The sequence below is a fragment of the Ptiloglossa arizonensis genome, chromosome 8, assembly GCF_051014685.1.
Source record: "Ptiloglossa arizonensis isolate GNS036 chromosome 8, iyPtiAriz1_principal, whole genome shotgun sequence".
NCBI lineage: Eukaryota > Metazoa > Arthropoda > Insecta > Hymenoptera > Colletidae > Ptiloglossa > Ptiloglossa arizonensis.
In genome coordinates, this window is record NC_135055.1 from 16,242,816 (window position 1) to 16,267,411 (window position 24,596).

Sequence of the window (24,596 nt, forward strand, 5' to 3'; positions counted from 1 at the left end):
GTGCATTAAAGTATATTAACTACACGAATTGGAGCTGATAATTCTAATTTTTAAAATTGAATAAGTAGTCTTTGTTATGGAGACACGGAAGATGAAACGATGCAAATCACGAGCAATGATACGCATTCGAGTTACTTAACTTTTAACGATAATTATACATTCGAAACTATGCAAAATTGTTTCTAGACCAATTTACAGAAATTGTTCGAAATTAGCACCTCGAGTTTCGGTGCGTGCATATAGGCGTGCTTTCATTGACTGCATCCACAGAATATTGGCAAGATCGTCGCTAATGCTAACAGCGGCTTATCCGGTGTTTGCTATCAATTGCTCGCGTTTATCAGGTGTTCAATCTGAATACACCCTCGACGTTTGACTCGTATCGATACGAGTTTGAGTCGGAGAATAAAATCAAAGATACACAGTGTCTCCTCTGACGCAACACTCGATTTTTCAGCCATTTGTAATCATTTGATAAAAAAATGTTTCGTACGAGAATTGATCGATATCAAGCGTACAACAAACGACAACAATATAAATAGCAAAGATAGTTTGTTTTCACAGAGAAATCAAGATCGATAGAACTGGATACTTTTCGTTCGTTGTATTCCAGCAAACACAAAAACTTATTCAAAAACTATGCATCGTCATACTTTTATTCGCACTGTTTGCAATAGCTTTTCGTCGTATTCTGCTTTTAGACGATATAAACATACTTGATCCGTAGCAAAGGTAAACACAGAAGTAGAACTTTATAATGTGATGACATTTTTATGGGTATATTTAAAATCGGTTGTATACTAATCACCGATTCATAATATTGTATGAAGTGGAAGGCTTTTGTATCTCCACTATTCTGATCTCGTATTTTAACACGAAACATAAACACCGCAGAAACGAACAGCTCGTCTCAATGAGCACGAGAATAGTCTTTGAAGACGAATCGACCCACAATGTGTACGTACACTTTCTATTCTTACCGACGAAATTTGTCGGTTTTTTTTTCTTTCTAGAACGCGTCGTACATTTGCACAACCGGGGAATTAAAAGTAATTGTCACGGGAGATCTCGGTCGGTGGTACCTTCTTCTCGTCCCAGATGTACCACTTAGATTTCTAGGAAACGGTACAAAGGGTTAAGTGTATTGATCACGACGTAAGGATTCTTTGACTTAGAGGGAAACGGGGAGAAACGGAACATTGGGAGTGTAGTTTAGTTAGGTGAAATGTTGTGCGGTTTGAATTCAAAAAATCATCTTTGACAAGTTAAAATCGACACGATGGAGTAACCGAATACGTTGCAAATGTTCTTCTTAATATTATTTTTAATATTGGTTTCAATTTCGGAACTCGTGGCTACGAATAAAATATTAAATCGTCGGAAAACAGACAAAGGAAAATATCCTTCAACAGAAGGAAAAAAACCTTTCCAACGTGAAGCAACGGAACACTCTCTCCCGGTTCTCGAAAACGAATGGAAATAAATTCGCAGCTTCTTTTTCCCTCGTAGATAAAAGAAACGTAGATTGTACGTGTCGTTCGTCTCGAAGAAATTATTATCATCGTCGTTGTATTTCTTTGCCCCTCGCGTGCAAACACTGCCTTTAAACGCACCGATGGGTTAACGACATTTAGGTGAAACGCGTCACGGATAATTGGCCGAGAATTTTATCTCGATACGCTTCCATTTGGTGCAGAGGGAATTAGAAGTCGCTGTTCGCGATGGTCTCCGATTGGTGGTACCCTCTTTCGATCGAGATAGACAATCCTTCCGGGAAACGAGCGTAGAGGCGAAACACGGATTAATCGGCAGGTCAGAAATTCCACAAGTTGAAAGCAGACGGGTATTAAAGGCCCCATCATCCAACGAACTAATTCGAGATATCGGGAGACTGTTGTAGATAGCCACGGTGGGCGATTAAAAGTGTGTTAACCCCGCGGATAAAACGTGTTTTCCCGTTCGATGAGCTTTTATTAACGGAAAGCCGCGATTAACAATCGATCCACGGGATTTAGTGACCAGTACCGCCCTCTGCAGCGGCCAACGGGGGACTTATCCCGGGCCCCGCGCTCACTATTAATCACTTTCACACTTTATCCGAAATAAACCGACACGATTGTACCAATCGAGATTTTCAATATTTTTTAACGTATTTTTAAAACTATAAAGGAATTATGATTACAATGTTATCGATCGGTTATTGTTATCGGTCCCAAAACACTTGGTGTAAAATCGGTTAAAAATGATCTACTTATCATCATCGAACTTAATGGTAAATGTGATAATTACACTTAGGGACAAACTATAAGAATTCTTAACGAATTTGTAGCAAATGGGCCTTTTCTTTAACACTAACCTTTAACCGTAGCATACTTACATACTTAACCTAACCCAAACGAGTGAATTGTAAACGATAACGTAAAGATCCGATATCGCGTTAACCCGTGTAGAAACGTCGCAGTTGTAAAAATGATAAGTCCCAAAATGAACGCGACAAGCAGATATCGTTTGTCGTTGCGATAAATTTCAGTTTTCAGCGTCGTAAAATGTGTACTTTTCTAAAAAAAAAAAAGAATATAGATTTTGAAAGTTGCACGGTAGGTGGCATCAGACACCTGAAAATTTCTTTAATCGTATCCGATTGAAAACAGCGGGCCCTGTAATCTCTACTTGGCCCAGGCCCCGCGGTCTTTACTTGGTAACGAATCGACGCAACACGATCGTCGAGCAGTCGTTATCGTCGCGGAACGGTCACCGGATTCGTCGGTTCGCTCTTTGAAGCGTCGCCAAACAGCGAAGGCGAGACGCAGCTCCGCGACACGACACGACACGACACACGGCCATACATCCTCGCACGGGTACGTAAGAAGGCAGGAAAGGTCACGGCTCTGACCCATTTCGACGTTTTATCGGCCTACCACGCGAGTAAAGTTCGCCTCGCGGTGCACGATTGGCCCGCGCGCTTCGAAGAACGAGATTACGTACATACGTACGGCGACTTCCGTTTTCTTTCGTTGTTTTTCCACCCGATCCCGAGATTTCACGCGGAGCTCGTTTGTTTTCTTTGCCGCGCCATCGAAATCCGAGACCCCGAATAAAACCGCACTACCCCCCTCCCCCACTCTTTCTCACTCTCTCTCTCTCTCTCACACCAGTCGCTTGTCGTGCACGAGGTCAGGAATATACCCACGTGTCTCGATGAGACACTGGGCGTTCCCCGCGACGACTATAGCGCAACGGGATGATTCTACGCGAAAAAGTAAATCGAAAACGTGCAATAATGTTTTCTCGTGCGGGGCTCCGTTCTCTAGGAAATCGATGCGGGAAAGTACGCGCGATATTACGTACGTGCTCGTTTTGTTCGTTGATCGCGCGAATTTAATTACCAGAAGACAGTGTTCCCGATTACGAATTCGTCACGCTTACGAATCGCGCTCGAGACGGACGCGGATCGGAGAGATCGATTTCAAGCAGCGCGCGCACGCGCCCCGAACGGTTTCGAACCTGATTTTCTCGAAAACGAGACAACGTGGGAAAAAATGCCTGCATATGTTTTCGATGTATTTTCTTGTCCAGAATCCTTTGTCGTGAGGACTCCACGCGAGAAACTAATCGTAACGAGAGAGATTGAATTTAACGAGTACGCGCGTACTCCGAACGGTCTCGAATTCGATTTTCTTGAAAACGAGACATTCCAGGGAAAAACTTTTTACACGTTTTCGATCTATTTTTACGCGTAGAATCCTCTCTCGGAGAATCCGAAAGATCGAGTTTAACGTATACACGTGTACTCCAAACGGTTACAAACTCGATTCTCTTGAAGACAATAATTTTTGCGATGCATTAAGCCAATTATTAACCCATAAATGCATGTTTTTTTCTTTTTCAAAATTTTAAAATAAAATTGGAAAAATTATTTTACTCGTTTGCTTTTTTAATTACCGGATGACCGAAATGTTATTCCAGTGATCTTCGTTTCTCGGTAATCATTTGAAAGAGTAATTTCGTCTCGTTGGTATGTACTTTTTAGGGAAAAATTTGAAACAATTTATTCCTGAAAGGTGATGTCACTTGTTGAAAGACACGGTAGAAACAAAGGTACGAATCTCCTTGGCAAGGAACGCGTGAACGTGATCGAACGATCTTCGTGCATAGCGTAGTGAAAATCGACGAGTGTGACTCACAACGAAATTTTATCCTGGCAGGCGATTTGCCAAACGTTGAATCGATGCTTTGTTAGCGACTTTCTCCCGAATTAAATTACCTTTGTAATAATAATAATAATAATAGTTTATCGATATCAACGAGAAGAACATTTTATTAAAAAAATTGTGAATCGTACGATAAAAGAGAGGTGCTAACGTAAAATAAGCTACGTTTAAACAAGACAAAGGAATCAAAGCAGTAGACTTAAATAGTTACATTGGCCATATAACGAAAGTTGCAGTATACTATATATCCTGCAGATTATCTCTTTTTTACATACACGAATGTTACATAAAAATATATATATATAACTTCATTGAAATTGAGATATACAAATGCATGGAAGAATTATTGATAACTTAGTATACCTCATTATTACAAAAACACATACAAGCATGTACATTTTCATTGAAATTAAGATATCAAAATGCACGAGAGCCTTATTGATGATTCAATGTACTCGTTACATTCAAACATATAAGTTACGTACAAGTGTGTACAATTTCATTGAAATTAAGACACACGAGTGCGCGAGAAGCGCAGCGAAAAATATTATTATCGAAACCTAATCCCAATGTTGTATCCTAATCCCCATTGTTGTTTCCGTTCGATTCTTCGCGACTATTCGACCGAAATGTCGGTGTCTGTCCCCAGAGAAAATACGTCTACTCGCGGATAACCGTGAGACACGTTTCCAGCTCAAGGAGCCGTGTCGTTGAATCGATTGCTCGTTAACACGGTGTGAGTTCGCAAATCTGCGACCACGGTGTTTCAGTTGCAGCTCGCAACAAGGTACATTTAAATTCCAAGCGTCCCGTAATGGCAATCGGTTGACTAATTTCGACCCGTACGATTTATCGGACGTACACGCCCTGGTGGATACGGTATCTGCTTAGAGCATTGTTTTCCAAAGTATGGGGCGCGACCACCATATACTCTGGGGTACCTTACGATCCAGAACGAAGCGCAAAAGGAAATATTTCCATAGAGAAAAAACTCTGAACCATTTAATAATTTACTCGCATTGATATCGCTTTTTGCAAAATGAACGAAAATTCTAACCGATATCGATCTTTTAACGACGTTATCGTATTATATTATTTAGAAATTTATTTACACTTAACATTGTGTCGTAGTATTTAAAAAATATTTTTTGTATAAAGATACACACGTTTGTTACTATTCTCTGAAGCGTTACATTAAGTAATTGTTTCGTTTGATAAATGTTAATAAATCGTTCTAGATTTTAGGGAAAACGATTACGATCCGATACGGTTATCGTGAAATGAAATATTTTCGAGTGCGAGAGAAAATTTTCCTTTTACATTCGACACGCACGGACGAACGTAATCGAGAAGATATCAAACGCTGCTTGTAACACGCTCGTAGATACGATCGGCGCGAAACGTGAGGCGCGAATATCCCCATGAAGGAGTTCAATTGAAGATAGAACCACTGCACGGTTTAAACGTCGTTCGGAAGACGTTTGTAAATATACAATTGCGAGGAACGAGAGCCTTACTTAAAGTGGTAAACGACGAGAAAAATATCGATCGCGCACACGTGCAATAATTTCCGAAGATTGTTTCAAATGGGTTACGGCCGGAGTAACTAATAACGAAAAATAATATCTGCTCCGAAAAGAATTTCTTTTTTTTTTGTTCAAAACTGATACTCGATTCTGAAACAAATTTCTTCGAAGAAGTACTAAACGCGTAAAATTTTGTTTTCCATTTTCGTTCTATTTTTTTTGTAAACTAAAGAATATATCTACGTTATATATTAACAAACAATACATTCCACGCTACACGTTCACAAAGAACGATACTTTCTACGCTGTATAATACAAAGAATAATACTTTCTATCCCTAAAGAACGTATCCACGGTACAATCCCACGAATCCATTCTACGTTATATACCATCGCAAACAAAAAAACCACGGCACAAACTCTTCGATAATCGTTCCCAAAGTTCCGAAAATATGAACTCGATCGACCGTAGCAAAATTTATCTATCTCAAAAAATGCAAAAAGACAACACCCCTATACTCAAACTCATCCCACGTCCCTTGCGAAAACGCTAAAACGCAACTGTATTCGTTCGCTGTAGAGACCACGTACATACAAACACGTACTTGCATATACAAACCCGTACTCGTGCATACAAACACGTACTCGTACATTCAAACACGTACTCGCACATTCAAACACGTACTTGTGCATACAAACATGTAGTCGCACATTCAAACACGTACTCGTGCATACAAACATGTATTCGCACATTCAAACACGTACTCGTACATACAAACACGTACTCATACATACAAACACGTACTCGCGCATAAAAACACGTATTCGCACATTCAAACACGTCCTCGTGCACACAAACACGTACTCGCACATTCAAACACGTATTCGCACATTCAAACACATACTCGCGTGTACACACACACACACACACACACCTACACGAAAACAGGGAGCCGCGGGCTGTTATCGCGGGGCGAACAACTGATAGAGGAAAGAGAGAAAAAGCGACAGAGGCGACAAATAACGTTGCACGTGCGGCTCGTGTTTCAGGTTGCAGCGAGGACGAGGCAGCAGGTGTCGTGAACGCGGAGGTGGGCGGAGGTTGCGCGGCCGGGGCGCCAACCACAGGAAGTGCCGTTGGAGGTGGTAGCGGGCCAGGTAGCGAAGCGGGTAGCGGCGGCGGTGGTGGTGGTAGCGGCGGTGGTGGCGGCGATGGTGGTGATGGTGGCGGTGGTGGTGGTGGTGGTGGTGGTGGCGGTGGTGGTGGCGGTGGTGGTGGTGGTGGTGGTGGTGGTGGTGGAGTTGGAACGGGAGGCGGCGGTGAGGGCGGATCGACGAAACAGGGTGGCGAGAGGTGTCCCCAGTGCGGCTTCCTCTGTTGGGACGTCAACATCCTTCAGCTCCATCTCGAGGACACGCACAAGCTCACCTACGCCATCGACAAGAACGGTCTCAACTCTCAATTCCCCCAAGTGGTGAGTGAAACTAACGTCAAGGACGAGAGGACTCCATTGTTCCCTGTATGTATTATCGATCATGCGCGACCGTCTGCGGACACTTCCCCTATTCTACCACCTAACCGTTCTTCGACGTTGCTTTTCCATTCTCGATCTTTTCGAATATGACACGACGATACGTATCATTACCGGTACTCGAGTATTTTCCATCGCGAGATTCCGTCGTACTTGAACTTGAAAGTGTACTACTACAGTTTCGACGGGGCAGTAGGTGGGGGGTGGCGCGATTGACGAAACTCTGCTCGCGAACATGTGGGTTTTGAGATCAATCGAGGTTGGGTTTCGAAACGTGGCCGATCGGGCTCTCCTTCCTTCTACTTCTTCGATCTTTTTAGCGCACGGTGGGAATTTTACTTCTTGAATATTTTCCGTAACTGTTTATGCGTTTCTTTCGACGATTAATCGCGTTTTGAAAAAATATCGTTAAACCGTTCCCGATCCCCGTACTTTGGTTACTTTCGCCTCGATCGATGATATGCAAGAAAGGGCTCGTGATTTTAAGTAATTAATGTTCGAATTTATTGTATCCTCAATGCAATGTATGGAAAGAAAATGAATACGAAATTAGAGGAATTGTGAAGAGAAATTTTACATAAAAAATTGTAGGGAATTGAACATAGTTTCGGGCAATTTTTTCCTCGCGATTATTTAAAACAACGTTCGGTATATCGCGGAAAGAAAATTATTGAATTGAACTCGTATTTTCGGGAACTTTGTTCAACGATAGAATTTACGAATCGAGCACATGGAGATTAATCAGCATTGGGTCTGTATACGTGGTTCAATTGGATTCGGGGTATATGTATACCGTATTCGTAGTTCTGGTTTTTAAGACACGATCAATAACAGAGTGAAAGTATACTCATACACATGTGGGTTTTGCAAACGTTCGGGATCGAGTTTAAAAACGTATTGTACCTATTGTTCGCGTTTTTGCCGTGATTCGATCGATGACAGTGTATTATAAATAATATTTACAAATACGCGAATTTTGGAATCGGTCCGAATTGGCTTTCGAAATGTGTCATTCTTTTTCAACAATTTCTCAGATCTTTCGAGTCTTCTATTCGCGAATGTTTTCGGATCATTGATCGGTGACGATTTCTACGAACTCTCTTTTATCAAGAATTATTTCTCGATTTCTATTTTCGTATAAAAGTTCTCCCTCGAGTTGCACGAATCGATTCTTCAGAATCTCTCTGCAATATTCTCGACACACTGTAGGTGTAGGTTTAAGTTTTAAAAAAAAGTCACTTTTTCCGCGTCGTTATCCGATACCGTGAACCGGAGCGTTGTGGGAAATATTCGTTATTAAATTTACGCGAAATATTATTAACCGTCACAATTACACGTAACAGTTTACTCTCGTGGGCAAAGGACGCGAACGTTCTTCGGTTTCACTTTGAAATTTCAGCTTCCTTTTGTTGCTTTATGCGGTTCACGGCTACGCCGAAGCGAGAACACGTGGCGGTGCGCGCCTCGAATAAAGTATACTCTAGTCGCGTTTTCTGCACGCAAAATGTGCTTTTTCAGAACGAAACGCTCGAAGAACAAAGACATTTTCCGCGCCTGTACCGAGTACCGTAAACGTAACCGGAACGTTCATCGAAAAATTCCCACTAAAATATTCACAAATATCTACTTGGACAACCACGCCTGGGTCTAAACTGACCCGTAATTTGATCTTGCACAAATATTTTTGAATAAAAAATTCTATTACCTTGACCTACCTTTTTCAATGTTTAAGAAAAATCGTACCAACGATGCAAAAGTCTCTCTCGGTCCGAAAAGACCCAGACGTGTTACAGCGAGGGTTAAAAGTACTTTCGACAACCTATCATTCGTTTTACAAAATACAGATTTAACCCATTCAGCCTTTAGTTAATTCACGCTTCGCGTGATTTTTTTACATTTTACTTCGGTGTTTCCACGATGAGAGTAACAGTACTCTTGTAATAGTATAATACACAACTGTAATATTTCCTGCTTGGTATGTGTAAATAGAAAAGACGATCAAAAATTATTTAAAATCGACAACTGCTAGTCTGACTCGTTTAGGCTGGATGGGTTGATTAATTCACGTTCTCGTACGCGATCTTATTTCTCTCTTGGAAATCGAATAAAACACAGTTCATTTTCTGGCAATGTTTAACTCTTTTACCGAGTGGTAGAAATTCGTTCCTTATCCGGAGATATTTATAAAACAGAGCTCGTACTTTCGAGATGGATCTCACTTTTATCTTGTTACAAATTTTCCGGATAATTTTATTGCAGTCCAACCCTTCCGGTGTCGAGATTCACCACGCGTACCATCCGTGTGCGGGAATCTCGTAGCTGTGTTTACCAAGCGTGTGCGCCAAACGCTTATAGGCGTTTATCGCACGCGGCGCGCTGCTCGATCGAGAGCTTACTACGGTATCGAAAGTGTTGGACGTTAAATTTAACAATAATTTCGAACGCGTCTAACGGAACACCGATGCGTTCACCTATGAAAATATCTGCTCGGTAAAAGAGGTGACTCGACTCACCCATACGAAATTAACCATAGTAAATTTTTCCAGTCCTGCAAGGTGTGCCGCAAGACCTTTGCTAACGTCTACCGACTCCAGAGGCACATGATCAGCCATGATGAGAGTGCCGTGCTTCGTAAGTTTAAGTGTCCCCATTGCGAGAAAGCCTTCAAGTTTAAGCATCACCTCAAGGTACTACGAGTGCACCCTTATTTTTCATTTCTCATTCGTATACATCGTTTTATTTCCGTTCTTTGGTTCCACTTTCACGGTATTTCACGCAGCACCGCCTAACTTCGTAATAGCATAGTTGTCCTCTTACCATTTTTGTTTCGGATGGAATTTACGTTTTATTTTCGAAGAAACGAACACGCTCACCGTAGAATGCATCGATATAAGTACTTGCACCATGCGAGATGGGCCGTCGAATCCATAGGCTTGAGAATTTTTTCGAACGATTCAACGAGACTCGAAGTATCCTTCGAAACCTGAACTTCATGAAAGTTTCGAATTGTACAAGAAGAAGAGCTGTTACTAATTTTTCGAAATAAATTTTCCAATCGTAATTATTATTGTACCAAGTTTCGCTTCCGCAGTTAATGAATTCTCGTTATTGAATTAAATATTTATTTTTCGAAGTGGAAAAAATATGTTGCACTAGCTGTTGCTTTAAGTGTTACAACGAGTAAATCGTTTGAAAATTTTCCTGTACATTTTATCGAATATACACTTAACCGGGGAGGTAGATGTTCCAGAAATTGAACACTTCATTTGTTATCAATTTAATATTCACGAAGTGCCCCCCACCTCCTCCCCAAAGATAAGGGACACGTATATTCTTTTTAATCGCAGTAACTCGCGTTCAAGGGGCGACACCCTTTAAAATTTCGCTCTTCTCACGCGATACAGCTCGAAGAATGGGGGATAATAATTTAAGGACAGTTTACGAGATATCATCACGTACGAGAAATAATTCACACAAGAGAATAACAAAAATTGTACGGAATGTCCAAACGAGACAACTTTTACTTCAGCGAAATAATATTACTTTGCTCTGTATTTTCTTTTCTGTTTCGTAAATTCACAATTATGATAACGTACGCGTCACATCGACCGGAATTTACCTCGGTACACCCAACAACCGCGACAATGCGGTGCGATCTTCGAGGTTCGTACTCTCTCGAAAACTTTCAAGAACGTCTGGTTTCGAGTATACTGATACAATACTTGCTATTCGAAACGATTCGAGCCCATCGCCGTTAGAACCGAATGAACACACCCTGAGATTGATATCCATTTCACTTTAGTTCTTAGATATTAGTCACGTTCGCGCACATGCACTGTGCGGAGCTGAGAAGTTGACCTCTGGCAGGAATCACGAATCGTATCGGGTCAAATCGGTGTTCGAGGGTTTGGAAATACGCAAAAATTACCTTGTCTACGTACCTGATCCAGTAGTCATCTTTCCAGCTCCCAGTCACACGCACACAGACACGCACACACACACACATACACACACGCAAAATGTTCGTTCATTCGATCGTTTAATTACACGCTTGTTTTCTCGTCCGCGCAGGAACACCTCCGCATTCATAGCGGTGAAAAGCCATTCCAATGCAACAACTGCGGGAAACGTTTCTCCCATTCGGGATCGTACTCGAGTCACATGACGTCCAAGAAGTGCTTGATCGTGAACTTAAAGAAGTCCAGGCACACGAACGTGAGCAACGTCGTACGCGGCCCAAAAAAGGCGCAACAATCCCTACCGGCCGGACGACGCGAGGTCGATCTGCTCGCGGCGAATAATAACACTTTCCTCCCTATACTGCCGAAGCTTTCACCCTCGGATTATCAGGAGATACAACGAGAAGGAGCGGGTGAGGGTCGATAACGCCTATATTTCTTTTCATTTCGTCGCGGTCGTCGGGGGACGCCGATTTTCGACGATTTAATTCGACCTCGTGCTGCAGTAGTTACTGCTCGGAGATAAAGAGAACGATTCTGGAAGGAACGCCGCGTCCCATTGGTCGGGATCCCGTGACCACGCCTCCCGTACGCACGGGTTCCAGGGAGGCGCGTAGAGAGCGTCATCTATTGGTCGATGTCGAATCTAACGCCAGATCTACCGATCGTTTGAAATAACGGTTTCTCGATTGTTTTTATGGAGAAATTTACATTGACCCTTCGAGTATCAAATCGTATCAGGTAGCGTACGACGATGGTATGGCTTAAATTATTGCAACGATTCATTTTTACTCTATTTTGTCCAAGTAACTCGCTGTTCGTTGTTACTGTTTTTGTAAAAGTATGACAAGTAATACGATAATAATAAAAAAAATACTTTTCGATCTGTCTTTTGCGGCAAGGAAGCATGTAAAATCTTTCTAAATTGATTACACGTTATTTACGTTTCTCTCTTTCTGTCTTTGCGTAGCTGTTTTTTCGAAAGTTATAAATTAAATGGAGGAAATAATACCGTAGATATCGTGTGGAAAGTAAACGACAAAAATATGTTGTGGAATATGCAAGAATAGGTGTGAAACGAATATATTGCAGTTTTGCAAACATGTGCGTTCAACGGTTAAAGGGTTTCGAGACTAACGTTACACAGTATAAGCACCCCTAGAATCTTCAAGAGTAGATGCATGGAATCGTGTACACCTTGTTTTACATATCATTGTACTCTCAGAAAAGACAAAAGCACAGACACGTATCGTTCAAGGTCATTTTTCCAATTAATCCAACGCTTTCGAATAAGTGCACGCTGCTCTGGAATCATGGTCAGGAGTAGAAAGTGTACTCGCGAATATAATTGGTTCAGTAGCGGTGAATTAATTGGTGAAATAACCTTGAATAATTCTTTTTTACCGACAAGATGGCTACCTGAGCGTATTGGTATTATTACGTATGCGATGTGAAAAAAAATACGGTGCTCTTCGTTTGGTAATATTTTTCTAATCGCGAATGATAAATTTAAGAACAATCCTCAGACTATACCGAACAGTGTACATTAAGTACAACGATTTTCATTCCTTGTATTGTTTTCTTGGTGAATCATCGATAAATTCACCCTAGCACGATTCTACGATCCTTGTTTAAATTTTCTAATCTTATTTCAACCGATTGCTTTTTACAAAAAAAAAAAACAAAAAGAATAATATATTTCGTATATTCTCTCTCGTGCAATCGAGTACAGTTCCTGAATGCGCAAGCAAAATCTTTCCAAAGGCTTTGTAGATACTTATAAATATTCACCAGCTCGATTTACATCGTAGTAATAACAAAGAAGCAGAAATGGACGAAGAAACTGGCAAACTTTTTGCCGAACGCTTCTTATTACTTTATGCAGATCGGAGAACTACTCCTATTCTCGAATGTATTAGATTGTTGCACACGAACTGCCGGTGTTTTGGTGTTAAAATTATTCTACAATACAGCGAGAGCTCGCTCGAACTGTCGACTCTTTACACGATCTTTTAAAAGAAGAAACAATTCTTGATCGCTCGTGTATTGGAATATTTTTAAAAAGCGTAAAAGAAAGAAACATATTCGTGATACGCGGAATAAATGTATGAAATTGTTAAAAACTTAGGCGCCTTTGAGGCGTGGAAGAAGAGACCATTAAGTGTGCAGCAGCTTGATACAAACATGGCGGAGATCCGTTAGCCATAGAGTCGTTCCCTGTCAAATCTGACTCTTCTTGGAGCAACATTTCACTTTTTTTTTGTAACTCGTAATATTTAAAGACATTTGAACGTATTATATATTTCAGATATCTCTACCAAACCTATTTTTCATTATTTAAAGTCATCAAAGCAGTTTTGCTACATTCGCTGTTACAATTTCTCAATTTTAATGATTGTTTAATGGTTACTCTTCTTTTCGTTATTCTTCTTTTCGTTACATCGATGTTCCGCCATTGTGTCGATTAACGAGGAACGAGGGTTAATAGAAACTAAAATCTAAAATTAAAAAAAAAAAAAAAACTCTCGAGAAAGTTTTACTCGCTGAAAATCCGAGGATTTGCAATATAAACGAATCCACGATCAAGTGAACAATCCGATTTCCAGGTATTTACGATATGCCGACCCTTCTACCGCAAATGATAGGCTTCGGTAGTTACTTCCTCCAAACGTCCCTGGGCAAAATCCTAAATCAGCTACATTCCAAGAGATTGGACGAGGTAGCCGAGCAATTCGAGTCCCATCGGGAGCTTATGAGCCCGTTGACGGCGGACTCCGAGGGCACGGAGGGCACGGAGGGCAAGGAATCACCAGCGCCGAACGATCCTCAGGGTCTGGACGCGGTACGACGGATCCTGGAAACGGTGAACACCTCGGTGACGAAGCAACTGTTAGAGGCGAACGTACGGAAACTGTCCACATCACCGGCCATGATGAAACGGGAGTTCGAGGAGGATTATCAAGTAAGATCTCGCGCGCGAATCTCTTTCTCTCTATCGAGGAGAATGTTAACCCGAATCGAGTTTAACGAGTGTCTGTGTGCGACACGATCGCGCAGGATCAAGACAGCGAGATGTCTGGCGAGATGACACACTGTCCGGACTGGTCAGCGACGGATCAATATGATTCCCAGAGCGAGGGTTTAGCGGCGAAGCTCGAGGACGTGAATCAACCGACCGCGAAATCGGGCTGCAAGAGGAAAATCGAGGACAGCTCGGAGGTGGACTCGGAGGACGAGGAGGACGGATCGCAGACGCACAACGACAACGGGAGAAGAGTAAGGGCCAGATCGTTAATAGACGACGAGCAACTGGCCGTCCTGAAGGGTTACTACGCCATTAATCCCCGACCGAAGAAAGAGGAGATCATCATGATCGCGAATTACATCAACTTCCCCACCCGAGTCGTTCAGGTATCGCGCGATCATTACGCGTACAGATCAATGGTTTGAATGGTGATACTAACGGTGTTTCGGTTTCAGGTTTGGTTCCAAAATTCCCGAGCGAGGGATCGACGGGAATCGAAGATACCTGGCTTGGTACCGTTGAGCTATCCGGTCACTCAGACCTTCGTCGAGCAACCCCTCGACCTGTCGAAGAAGGAGGCGCTCACGCAGTCGGCGTGGAAGGAGAACGACACCAACAGCCCTGGAAAAGTCGCCACGTGGTTCCCCGGCGAGCTGAAGAACGAGAATCCGGAAACGGACGACCTGGAGGACTCGCCGCTCGTTATAGACGAGGAGACCACCGACTTTGTGGAAGTGAAACGCGCGGCACCGACGCCCGCGAGCGAAACTCTACCAAAGGTAATAGGATATCTTGATCAGGGTCTAGAGAAAAAAAAAAGGAAAGGTTTGATAAAACGCTCTCGATCTCTCGGTTCCGTTGTTGTCGCGAGTACATGCGTGTTACTTTGTCTCAGCAGAGTCAACCTCAGGCGAACGTGAAGAACGAAAACGAAAACACGAGTCAACCGGAGGCTCCGCCGGCGGCAGATATCGAGCAGGGTGTCTACTTCTGTGATCGGTGCGATAAGACATTCTCCAAGCACAGTTCTCTAGCTAGACACAAATACGAACATTCCGGTACGTAGCTAGGTGGTGATCCCAACCCCGGGTCCATTTTTCTCGTTCCATGACCGTTCCACGAAGCATAATTTGTCAATTTCGAATGTTCTCCTTTCTTTTGGGAAAAAGCTCACGAGCTTTTCCCCAAGGTACAGGATCGCTATCCTGGTTCTCGAACAAGACGAATTATGCTTCTACGAGGTGCATGCGATACTCGAAGTTGTAAGAAAATTTCGAGCACAAATTTGAGACTGTCGGCCAAATGTACGAGATCTTCGTTTCCAACGGCATGGGAAATAATTTCTCAAACTCTTTGTTCGTTAACATTACAAAATTAATATGTCGAACCTTAAACTGAAAACGAGTCGGTGAAACGTTTAGGAAACGTTCTTTCGTTCTCAAAAACGCTTCGGTAGTCCATTGTGACGAGCGCGATTTGCTAGAAAATATATATACCCCGATAAAGTACGGAAATTAAAATTCCTCGTCAACTATGCGTAAAAGGTTGTTTGATTCGATCCTGTGTACTTTGGCCCACGGTAGACGTTCGATAATCATCGGTACCCAAAACGAATCTTTTCGGACGTTCCGTGTCCTGGAACCAAATTACAGAGATCCTCTGAATTCCCACAGGGCAAAGGCCGTACAAATGCGTGGAGTGCTCAAGGGCGTTCAAGCACAAGCATCATCTGACCGAACACAAGCGACTACACAGCGGCGAGAAACCCTTCCAGTGCTCCAAGTGCCTCAAGCGCTTCTCTCACTCCGGCTCCTACAGCCAGCACATGAATCATCGTTACTCTTACTGCAAGCCGTATAGAGAATAGAAGAAGTATTTCGCATAGTTGAAACCAAGACTCGTGGGGCTTAAGTTAAGTATGCACGGTCCTTTTTACTTCCACGACAGGACTCGGCATTTAAGTTCGAAGAAATAATATTACCTCTCGCGGTTCTGGCGCGGGAACACTTAACTGGGTTAGTGGGGAGGGGATGAGGGCTACGGGTGGGGGACGTTTGCGCGATGGGGGTAGGGTGGGGGAAGTATAAAGATCCCAGCGGACGGTCACGCGCGGCAGAGAGAGGAGGGGAGACTCGCCCAACGAATCCGCGTGTCCGTCGCGCGGCACGGACCGCGGACGCGGAGCGCTGCGTGAAACGCAGCGACGACGAATTAGCTAAAGCCTAAAGTAATATATTTAGCTGAACGTACGGCGAAGCCACGGAAAACGGTAACCGCGGGTAGACGATTCGATCACGACGCGCGAAGTAACGGCGATCAAGGACGCGCGCGTGTTTTGGAAAGACTTCACGGGACCGAGGGAACGTGAGTCGACCAATCGCGACCGCGTCTCGAGCGCGAGACAAAGAGGCGTCGAGCGTCTCGCGGGTTTCCTCGAATTCGTTCTCACGCCGCAAAGGAAACGAAGGGAACGCGCGAAGAAGAACGGGAGAAAAATAAACAAAAAGTTCGCGGCGACCTCGAGTCGACGGAAGTTATAAACCAAACAATACGCAACGGTACCAAAAATGCATAATGCAATAATCTATTATATATTATATATAATATACATAATATTTTAGTATTTTTATTAACAAGATTATTATATATACCATGACAATAATAAGGAAACTAATTAACGTACAAATTTGTTAGCCACGTTCGCACGGGGCACGCGATATTCACTCGCGACGCGCGAAACGGGCGAAGGGATACGCGCAACGCGATAAACGGAGCGTTCGTTCGGAGAGTTCGCGCGTGCAATCGGATATTCGTCGAGGAACGGGGGCAAAAGAAAAAAAATGAAAAAAAACGAATACTACTATTTCGAATATACCGCTGTACGGGGGAACTCGTGTCCACGACAATAACGAGACTATGTTTCGGGATATTTTTAACGAATTTGCTCTCGATAATAGCCAGCCTTACAATACAACACATACAACACAAAAATAAATAAATAAATAAATAAACGAAAGAAAGAAAACGAAAAAAGACTCAACGATTAATAGTACTTTAAGTTTCTCAGAAATCGATCGATCGAAATTCTCTTGTCTATTGAATTTTTCACTATTATTTTCGTACACAGAATCGCGACCCAGAACGAGAAGAATTTCGTGTAACGTTCACGGAGATAATAAACAATACGGTAACGCGAAAACGGAGTAATTAGATACGAAGAAGAATCACGGTAAAGATTCGAGATATATCGCAGCACCGATAATCTGGAGAAATGCATCTGAATTTAAACCGCTAACCAAGAGCTTTAACGCACTCCTCGATAAAACCGGCGAGAACGAAAAACGAGGAAATTATAGAATCCATAATCGTCCGGTCGTCCCTCTCGCGATCGAGCGAGGTTTTTTCGCTCGATCGAGACGAACCTCGGCCGAGTTACGATTACACGTTCGCGTTGAGATGTTTCTGGGCCTTATGTGTCGGTGATCGATGCCATAAGAGTATCTTTCGATCGTTGTGTACTTACTTCGAATTCCGAGTCGACGCATCGTCGGCATTCCCGTACCGTTATAACACGTGTTACGCGTGAGATTCAAATTTAAACTCTCTCTCGCGATAGGTGTCACTCTCAGCGCCGTAATTGCAACCGCAGTGTTTCGACCAACTTTGATCTATTAAAATTTGTCTCGCAACATAGTCGTCAAAAGCGTTCGAGTAGTGTTCGATACATGTTTTCGTACCGTAACTACCGGAAGTCATTATTGGGTGATCTGTTCTCGAGTAGAACACCCAGTACACCGTAAGTGTGCTCTTGTATTTTCATTTCTCACAGTATTCGTTTGCGATTGAAATATCAAACACCAACGATGCGAGTAGTAAGTTTTTCATCACTACGATACGAAGACAATGAAATCGTAAAGTATATTGATCGTAGATATTAATTATTCGTTAACGCTTATCGAATTCAATATTAATTCAATACAAATTCAAAATTTACGTTTGCAAATTGAATCTCCGCGTATCATCATTCACGACTAGAGAGAAAAAGAGTGACGCGTCCTAAGAAAAGAAATAAAAATAAATAAAAAAGAAAAAAAAAATGACAAGTATGCCTTAGACATTCCGTGAGAAAATCGATTCGCGTCGACGCTATCCGTGCCCCCCCCCCTTTGTTTTTTTTTTTTTTTTTATTTATCCGTAACTCTCGAAGAGTCACCACGGCCTCTCGTACTTTCTGTCCAGCTCACCGGGTTCGTCGTGTTCAAGAGAGATCGACGGGACCGGCGAGCTCGTGAATTTTTTTTTTTTCTTTCCGGCTCGCGAAAGAGAATGGCATCGAGAACCTCGCAATAAACGTAACAAACAAATAAACAAACAAACAAACAAACAAATAAACAACCAAAAAACAAACAAAGTGAAATCCCTTCACCGAGATCCGGGCCCCGATCGTAAACTCTAAGTATAATATTAAATGCTTCCAATACTGTACTATTAAAAATTATTATTACGACATTTTTATGATTTTATTCGTTCGGACGCGTAGGTAAGCGGTATATATATAATATATATATAATCTACAGATCGATAATACTCGAGAATGTATTTTATAACGGTTTATGCCTCTTTTTATTTACACGTACCACGAGTGACAAGTGATATATATATTATATTATATTATATATATTGTTATTGATAATGATCGATGAAAATGGAAACGACGACTTATACGGGGGATACACGACAGGTCTTGTACGTTTAAAGGGTCGCGCCAAAAAAGTAGTGTCGTGTACGACCGAGCGGGGCGCCACCGTTGCATTTCCTCCGCGTCTAGAAGCTCCGGTTATCCGCGACAGGCATCGTGTCCGTACTACGAAAAAAGGGAAATCCAGATATGATGCTTATAATACTCATTTATTATAGTGTTAATAGTTAAGAAATATATTTTTATATTATTATAATATTACGACACGATATAGTACTAATCGATCGCCGCGGATCCGTGAACCCGCGATGAATCTGTTCCTCGGCTGGTACAGACACGGGAGAATCGAATATTTTTTATTTCCTAGTTTCGAAACTCGATCGTAACGACAACGTTCCTGTGCAATTACTTTGTTACATTTCTTCGTTGTTTCTCTTCGTTGTGTTTATCTTTCGCGTCTGTTCTTTTCTATTATTTATATACGTACGTTTTTTTTTTCTTTCTTTTATTTTTTTTATTTTTTTTTCTTGTTCGTTTAATTCTTTAAATCGTACCTCGATCGCTCTTTAATATCCAGTTCACCGTCATTCCTGAAGACCTTTTTCTACGGTTTTGTAATAGAAATCCACCTCCTTATTTTTGTTCGCGTGAAATAATGATAATAATAATAAAGAGAAAAAAAAAAGGAAAACATCCTCGATTCTGTACTTTCGAATACTTTCACGACCAACGGGTTTAGGACATCAGGAAGGAAAAGCAGGAAACTTACGAAGACAATATTACATACGTATAAGTGACTAAATGAAGAATAAAAGAATATATATATAAATATGAATATATAAATATAAATATAGATATATAAAGATAGAAATATTTGCTCTGATTCGGGAGTATTTGCAACCTGCTCGCCTCGATGTATGTATGTACGTATTACTAAATAACACAGACTACAGCGTAATTTTGCCAGCTTTCGCGCATCGGCATCGGTTATGTCTCCGTTACTTCCTAAACACTATTACACGAGAACTAAAGGAAATAAAATAAAATAAAGTAAATAGATAAATACTCGTAAAATGAGAGAGGGGGGGAAAAAAGAAAAAGAAAAAAACACACACACACACGAGAAAGCGAGGAGAGAAATACGAAAAAAAAAGATGAAAAAAAAAAATTGTTAATGATTGTTGATGCAACGATTTAAAAATGAGCACCGTACGATGCCTTCCGTGAACGACCGAGCTTGCCTAGTTACCGAGATAAAATAAACGAAAGAAAAAAAAAAAATGAAATTCGATGATTCGATCTCGAAATGAATTCTCTCGTCGAAAGTATACATTACTCCCGCGACGCTTCTCCCATTCACCCGAATAACTCGTTCCCTCTTGTCACGGACAATAATAGTGCTGGTTGAACGGGCGGCCCCGTAAACTAAATAGAGAGTCTCCGAAATTCGAACGAATTTAATTTTAAATATGTCGCGTGCTGTACGAAATGAATAAAGAAATAAAGAAAGAAAGAAAGAAAGAAAATGGAAAAGAGAAAAAAAAAAATTGTACAAATTCTACGAGGACGACAAATTGTGATTTTTATCCGGCGCGAAGCACGCGGGGGTAATTATGTTTGCTTTAAGTTGTACTCGACGAACACTGGTGGTTATGCTATTGAGCTTTCCATGACTACGTTACATAAGCACCAGAATCGTGCGTGTGTGCGTGTAAAAACGTATGCGTGTATATGCGTGGTATGTGCACAAGGAATAAAAAAAAAAATGGAAAAAACATAATAACGGAAAAAGAAATACTCGGAGAAATACGGCAGGACAATAAAAAAATAATACCGTTTCTTTTAGAGGTTAGAGAGCGTAAGCATTATACAATAGTGTATGTACATCGTAATTGTAAAAGAATTAAGAAAAAAAAATTCGCTAAAAATGCAGCCTGCACGCACACGCGCGCTCGCGCTCGCGTAGTCGTCGCGCCCGTATGTGTGTACGCGTGCGTACACGGCACAGCATGTATGTACATAGGTAATACACTCGTAAGGTTACATTTAGTCGCCAGGAATAGCGATGCGGATGTTATTGTAACGGCGAAGCGTAATATGCTGTAGATACTCGAGGGAACGGTGGGGGAAAAATGAAAACCGGAAGTTTCTGGCTGCGTAGTGGATGCAGTGCCTTCTCCGGGTGAAATGATCTCGTTATTGAAGCAAACGGTCAACGAGAGAACTAATTCGATAACGCGTGTATACGTTTTATGGCGCGCGATTCAAATAGGAAATTGTCGATTTGCGAAAATTCCGTTCGTCGGTTTACTCTTTTTTTTTCTTTTCTGTTTCTTTTTTCTATTCTCCAGGGATGTTTCGATTACCATCGATTCGTGAAAAATGCAAGAAAAAATCGATATTCATTGTACGATTAACTTTTCGACGAGTAGTTTTCCCGTGACTTCGTGACGCGTTTTGAAACATCGTGGGGAAGGCGACGCATGTTCTCGTGATTTGATCACCGATTAATGTTACAAAAGTACGGTACTCTAGTGTAAACGATCCTTTTGAAAATTCGATCGTTCTCGATGGGCATTTGACGTAGTAAAGGTAAAGGAAAAGAAAATATATGTGTGTGTGTATATACATATACATATATATCTATATGTATATATGTATATATATGTGTATATATATATATGTATGTATGTATGTATGTATAATATGTATAAAAAACAATATGACTATTATAGTATAATGGAAGAGGCGAGTCGTTGAAAGGATCGAACACTGCACGCACTGCGCGGCTAACTTTCGCGGCACGAATCACTGAATTCGGCTCACATGGTATCGAGCCGAGCCTGTTACACTGCGGAAAGAAGCAGAAAGAAAAGGAAAGAAATTAAAATAATGTATTGTGACGAAGTTCCATCCATAATAAATAAATGAAAATATTATACAGTTAGGCCGACTTTTCCGCCAGTTCGTGCCTTTTTTCTGCAGGGAGAGAGAGAGAGAGAGTGCAGTTTTGGAATCGATCTGAATGTATGCTATAATGTACCCGCCTATCGATAGGAAGCAGACGCAAGGGGATTAGGAAGGGGTTGGGGGAGGGGGGAGGGGAGAAAAAAAACGAACGAAGTTAGCCGACTTCGATGTAGAGAGACGAAAACGGGCGGATAGGAAGGAGAGGATGAGAATTAAGCGTGGTCGTGTAATGCATATTCTCGAAGAACATTACCAGTACGTTGATTCTTTCGGATAACGAGAGTAACGGAGAAACAAAGGGAAGAAAAGAACGAGCGAGATAAACTGTAAGCAGATCTACCGAGTGACACGAATGAAGGGAGAGAGTCGAGCGAATGAGGAAAAAACGAGTGCATGTGTGAGTGAACGCGCGAACGAAAGGGAGGGAGTGACAGAGAGAGAAAGAGAGGGAGAGAGAGAGAGAGAATTCTAGCAATTGTTGAACGTTCATTAAATTGTCCTCGTTTCACGATGTAATAAAAGCTATTTTACTTTGAACATCGATGTTGAATTCCTTGATTGGCACGCTTCACTCCTTGGACCGCGAGATGCAACGATTGAAATCGAAATGCGAGGTCCGTACGATCCTTTATCGTTTCTGTGCAATATATGGCACGACGTGCGGCAATCGATATGTTAATTTTCGGCACTCGTTTTATTTTTTATTTAACTTTGTATCTTCGATATTATATTGTATTTACATAAAAATATAAATTTTGTATAATCTAGAAGATGTACAAAAAGCCTAGGCTTTCCCTGTCATTTCGCGATCACGTCAGTGTGATGAACTCTGCTGCAGAAATTAAAAAGAATCGTCGCAACGAATAGCTTTTTCCAATTCACGTATGCGGCAATATTGCGATAATTGCGTGATTACATATTTTTCAATTTTTGTATTCGGAATCTGTTCAATTCACGGTGCAAATAGTTCTAGCGATCGCGTGTACGAACTAAATTAACCCAGGAAATATGCAACACGCTGTATTTATTCGTCTGACATCTCACATTCTCACTATCCGTTTTGTATTTTGTATACTTTCTTTTCGAAAATAAATGGCACTGACCATTTGGAAAATCGATATGAAATATTTATACAAACTATTTTCACTAATGATACGTGCTTTATTATATACTATGAATATATAAACATTATGGACGAGATATAAAATAGTTACTGCAGGCCATGCTTTATCGTGTCGCGCAGAGCTCGCATGAAACCATGCACAATATTATTTCATCCTACAATATTTGATACCGCATAAACTGAAGTACCGACCGTGTAAAATACAAATGGTTTCGAAGCGACCTCTAGGTTCCAGAACAGAGATTTAAGAAATCATATTCTACTGAACCACTACAGGTATGAAAAGGTGAAGACCCATTCCTTACCATAAGTAAGACATTCATTATACCTATCGGTAACTAAAGTTATGGTAAAAATATATTCCATTCGTTTCTACAAATGAAATTCGCAACTGATTATCTCAGCATTATCGCGTAGTACCATGTAATTTAATATTTATCAACGTTACTGTAATTCATATTCGTGACGTCATGTAGCAGCAAAAAGTGGAACTATTTCTCTACAAACTTGGGTATTTTCCCGACGAAGGCGCAAATTTTAGATACAAAAGTAGTTCGGCCCGCTCACCGGTAGATGGCGACACTATTTTAGTGACAATTTTTTTTAATAGCTAACTAAAGGAGAGAAAAATTAACTACATTACATCACTTGAGAAGATAGAGACGAACCTAAATATAATAATAAAACATACGAACTTAAATGTAATCTTACTTTAAATCCTGTTCATTCGATGACATACAAATCTATTAAATGTAGTACAAATTCATGTATATGACAGAGTATTAAAATATTTCGTTGAAGTATTCTTCGTTCGCGATGGAATTTTTCAATAATGTCCAACCGAAATTGTCAAGGCTACACATATCGATTATCGATTCATAAGTGTTCATCACGATGATTTTTCTATCTAGAAAAGCGATTAATTGAATTTCGACTCTTTTAAGTAAAAACTGCAACTTCTACGCGTATTGTGTAAATTATAAGAATTAAACAAATGTTAAATTAATGTATCTAATGAACAATTGTTTCTTTCCATGCTTTGAAACTTTAAGAAACACGTTTATACCTCGAAGCCCGATCAAAACTAATTCCTGTAGGCGAATCGATCATTTTTAATGCATAAATAAGATGCACATTGTTCGATTAATATTGGGAACCAGCGTAAATATTAGTAACAATCGCGGAAATGAACAAACATTCACCGAAACCGTTCGCCTTTGCAGATTTCGTAATTTATTAATGTTTATTTATCATATTTATTAACAAACGTCGTGGGACCGTAGATTAAACCATTATTAACAACGTTCTTGTCTAAATAATGGCTTAAAATATCATTTCATTGAAATATTCTTTGTTTAGGAAGGTATTTTTCGTCGAGATCCAACTGAAATATTCGAGTAAATCGAACAAAGACAATCGAAGTAACGTAAGTGACCTTGTGGTGGGTATATAAGGAGCCCCCGGTTGTTTAAAATTTCATTGTTCCTGGAGCCGCCGAGGTGGACGGACATCTTCATTTTAGGTTTACGGAGGAGGGGGTCCCCCCACTTGG

The 24,596-nt window shown here is 41.1% G+C and overlaps 1 protein-coding gene across 1 annotated transcript in view; it reads left to right on the forward strand.

Annotated features, from left to right (window-relative positions):
- Zfh1 (Zn finger homeodomain 1) overlaps nt 1–16,276 on the forward strand; it is a 33,266-nt gene extending 16,990 nt beyond the window's left edge. Inside the window, exons 2-9 of the mRNA XM_076317691.1 lie at nt 6,787–7,211; nt 9,815–9,955; nt 11,340–11,640; nt 13,834–14,189; nt 14,285–14,638; nt 14,708–15,031; nt 15,151–15,310; nt 15,926–16,276. Of these exons, the coding sequence (XP_076173806.1) occupies nt 6,787–7,211; nt 9,815–9,955; nt 11,340–11,640; nt 13,834–14,189; nt 14,285–14,638; nt 14,708–15,031; nt 15,151–15,310; nt 15,926–16,119 (2,255 nt within the window). The 3' untranslated portion in view covers nt 16,120–16,276. The remainder of the gene's footprint in view (nt 1–6,786; nt 7,212–9,814; nt 9,956–11,339; nt 11,641–13,833; nt 14,190–14,284; nt 14,639–14,707; nt 15,032–15,150; nt 15,311–15,925) is intronic.
- The last annotated feature ends 8,320 nt before the right edge of the window (nt 16,277–24,596 follow it).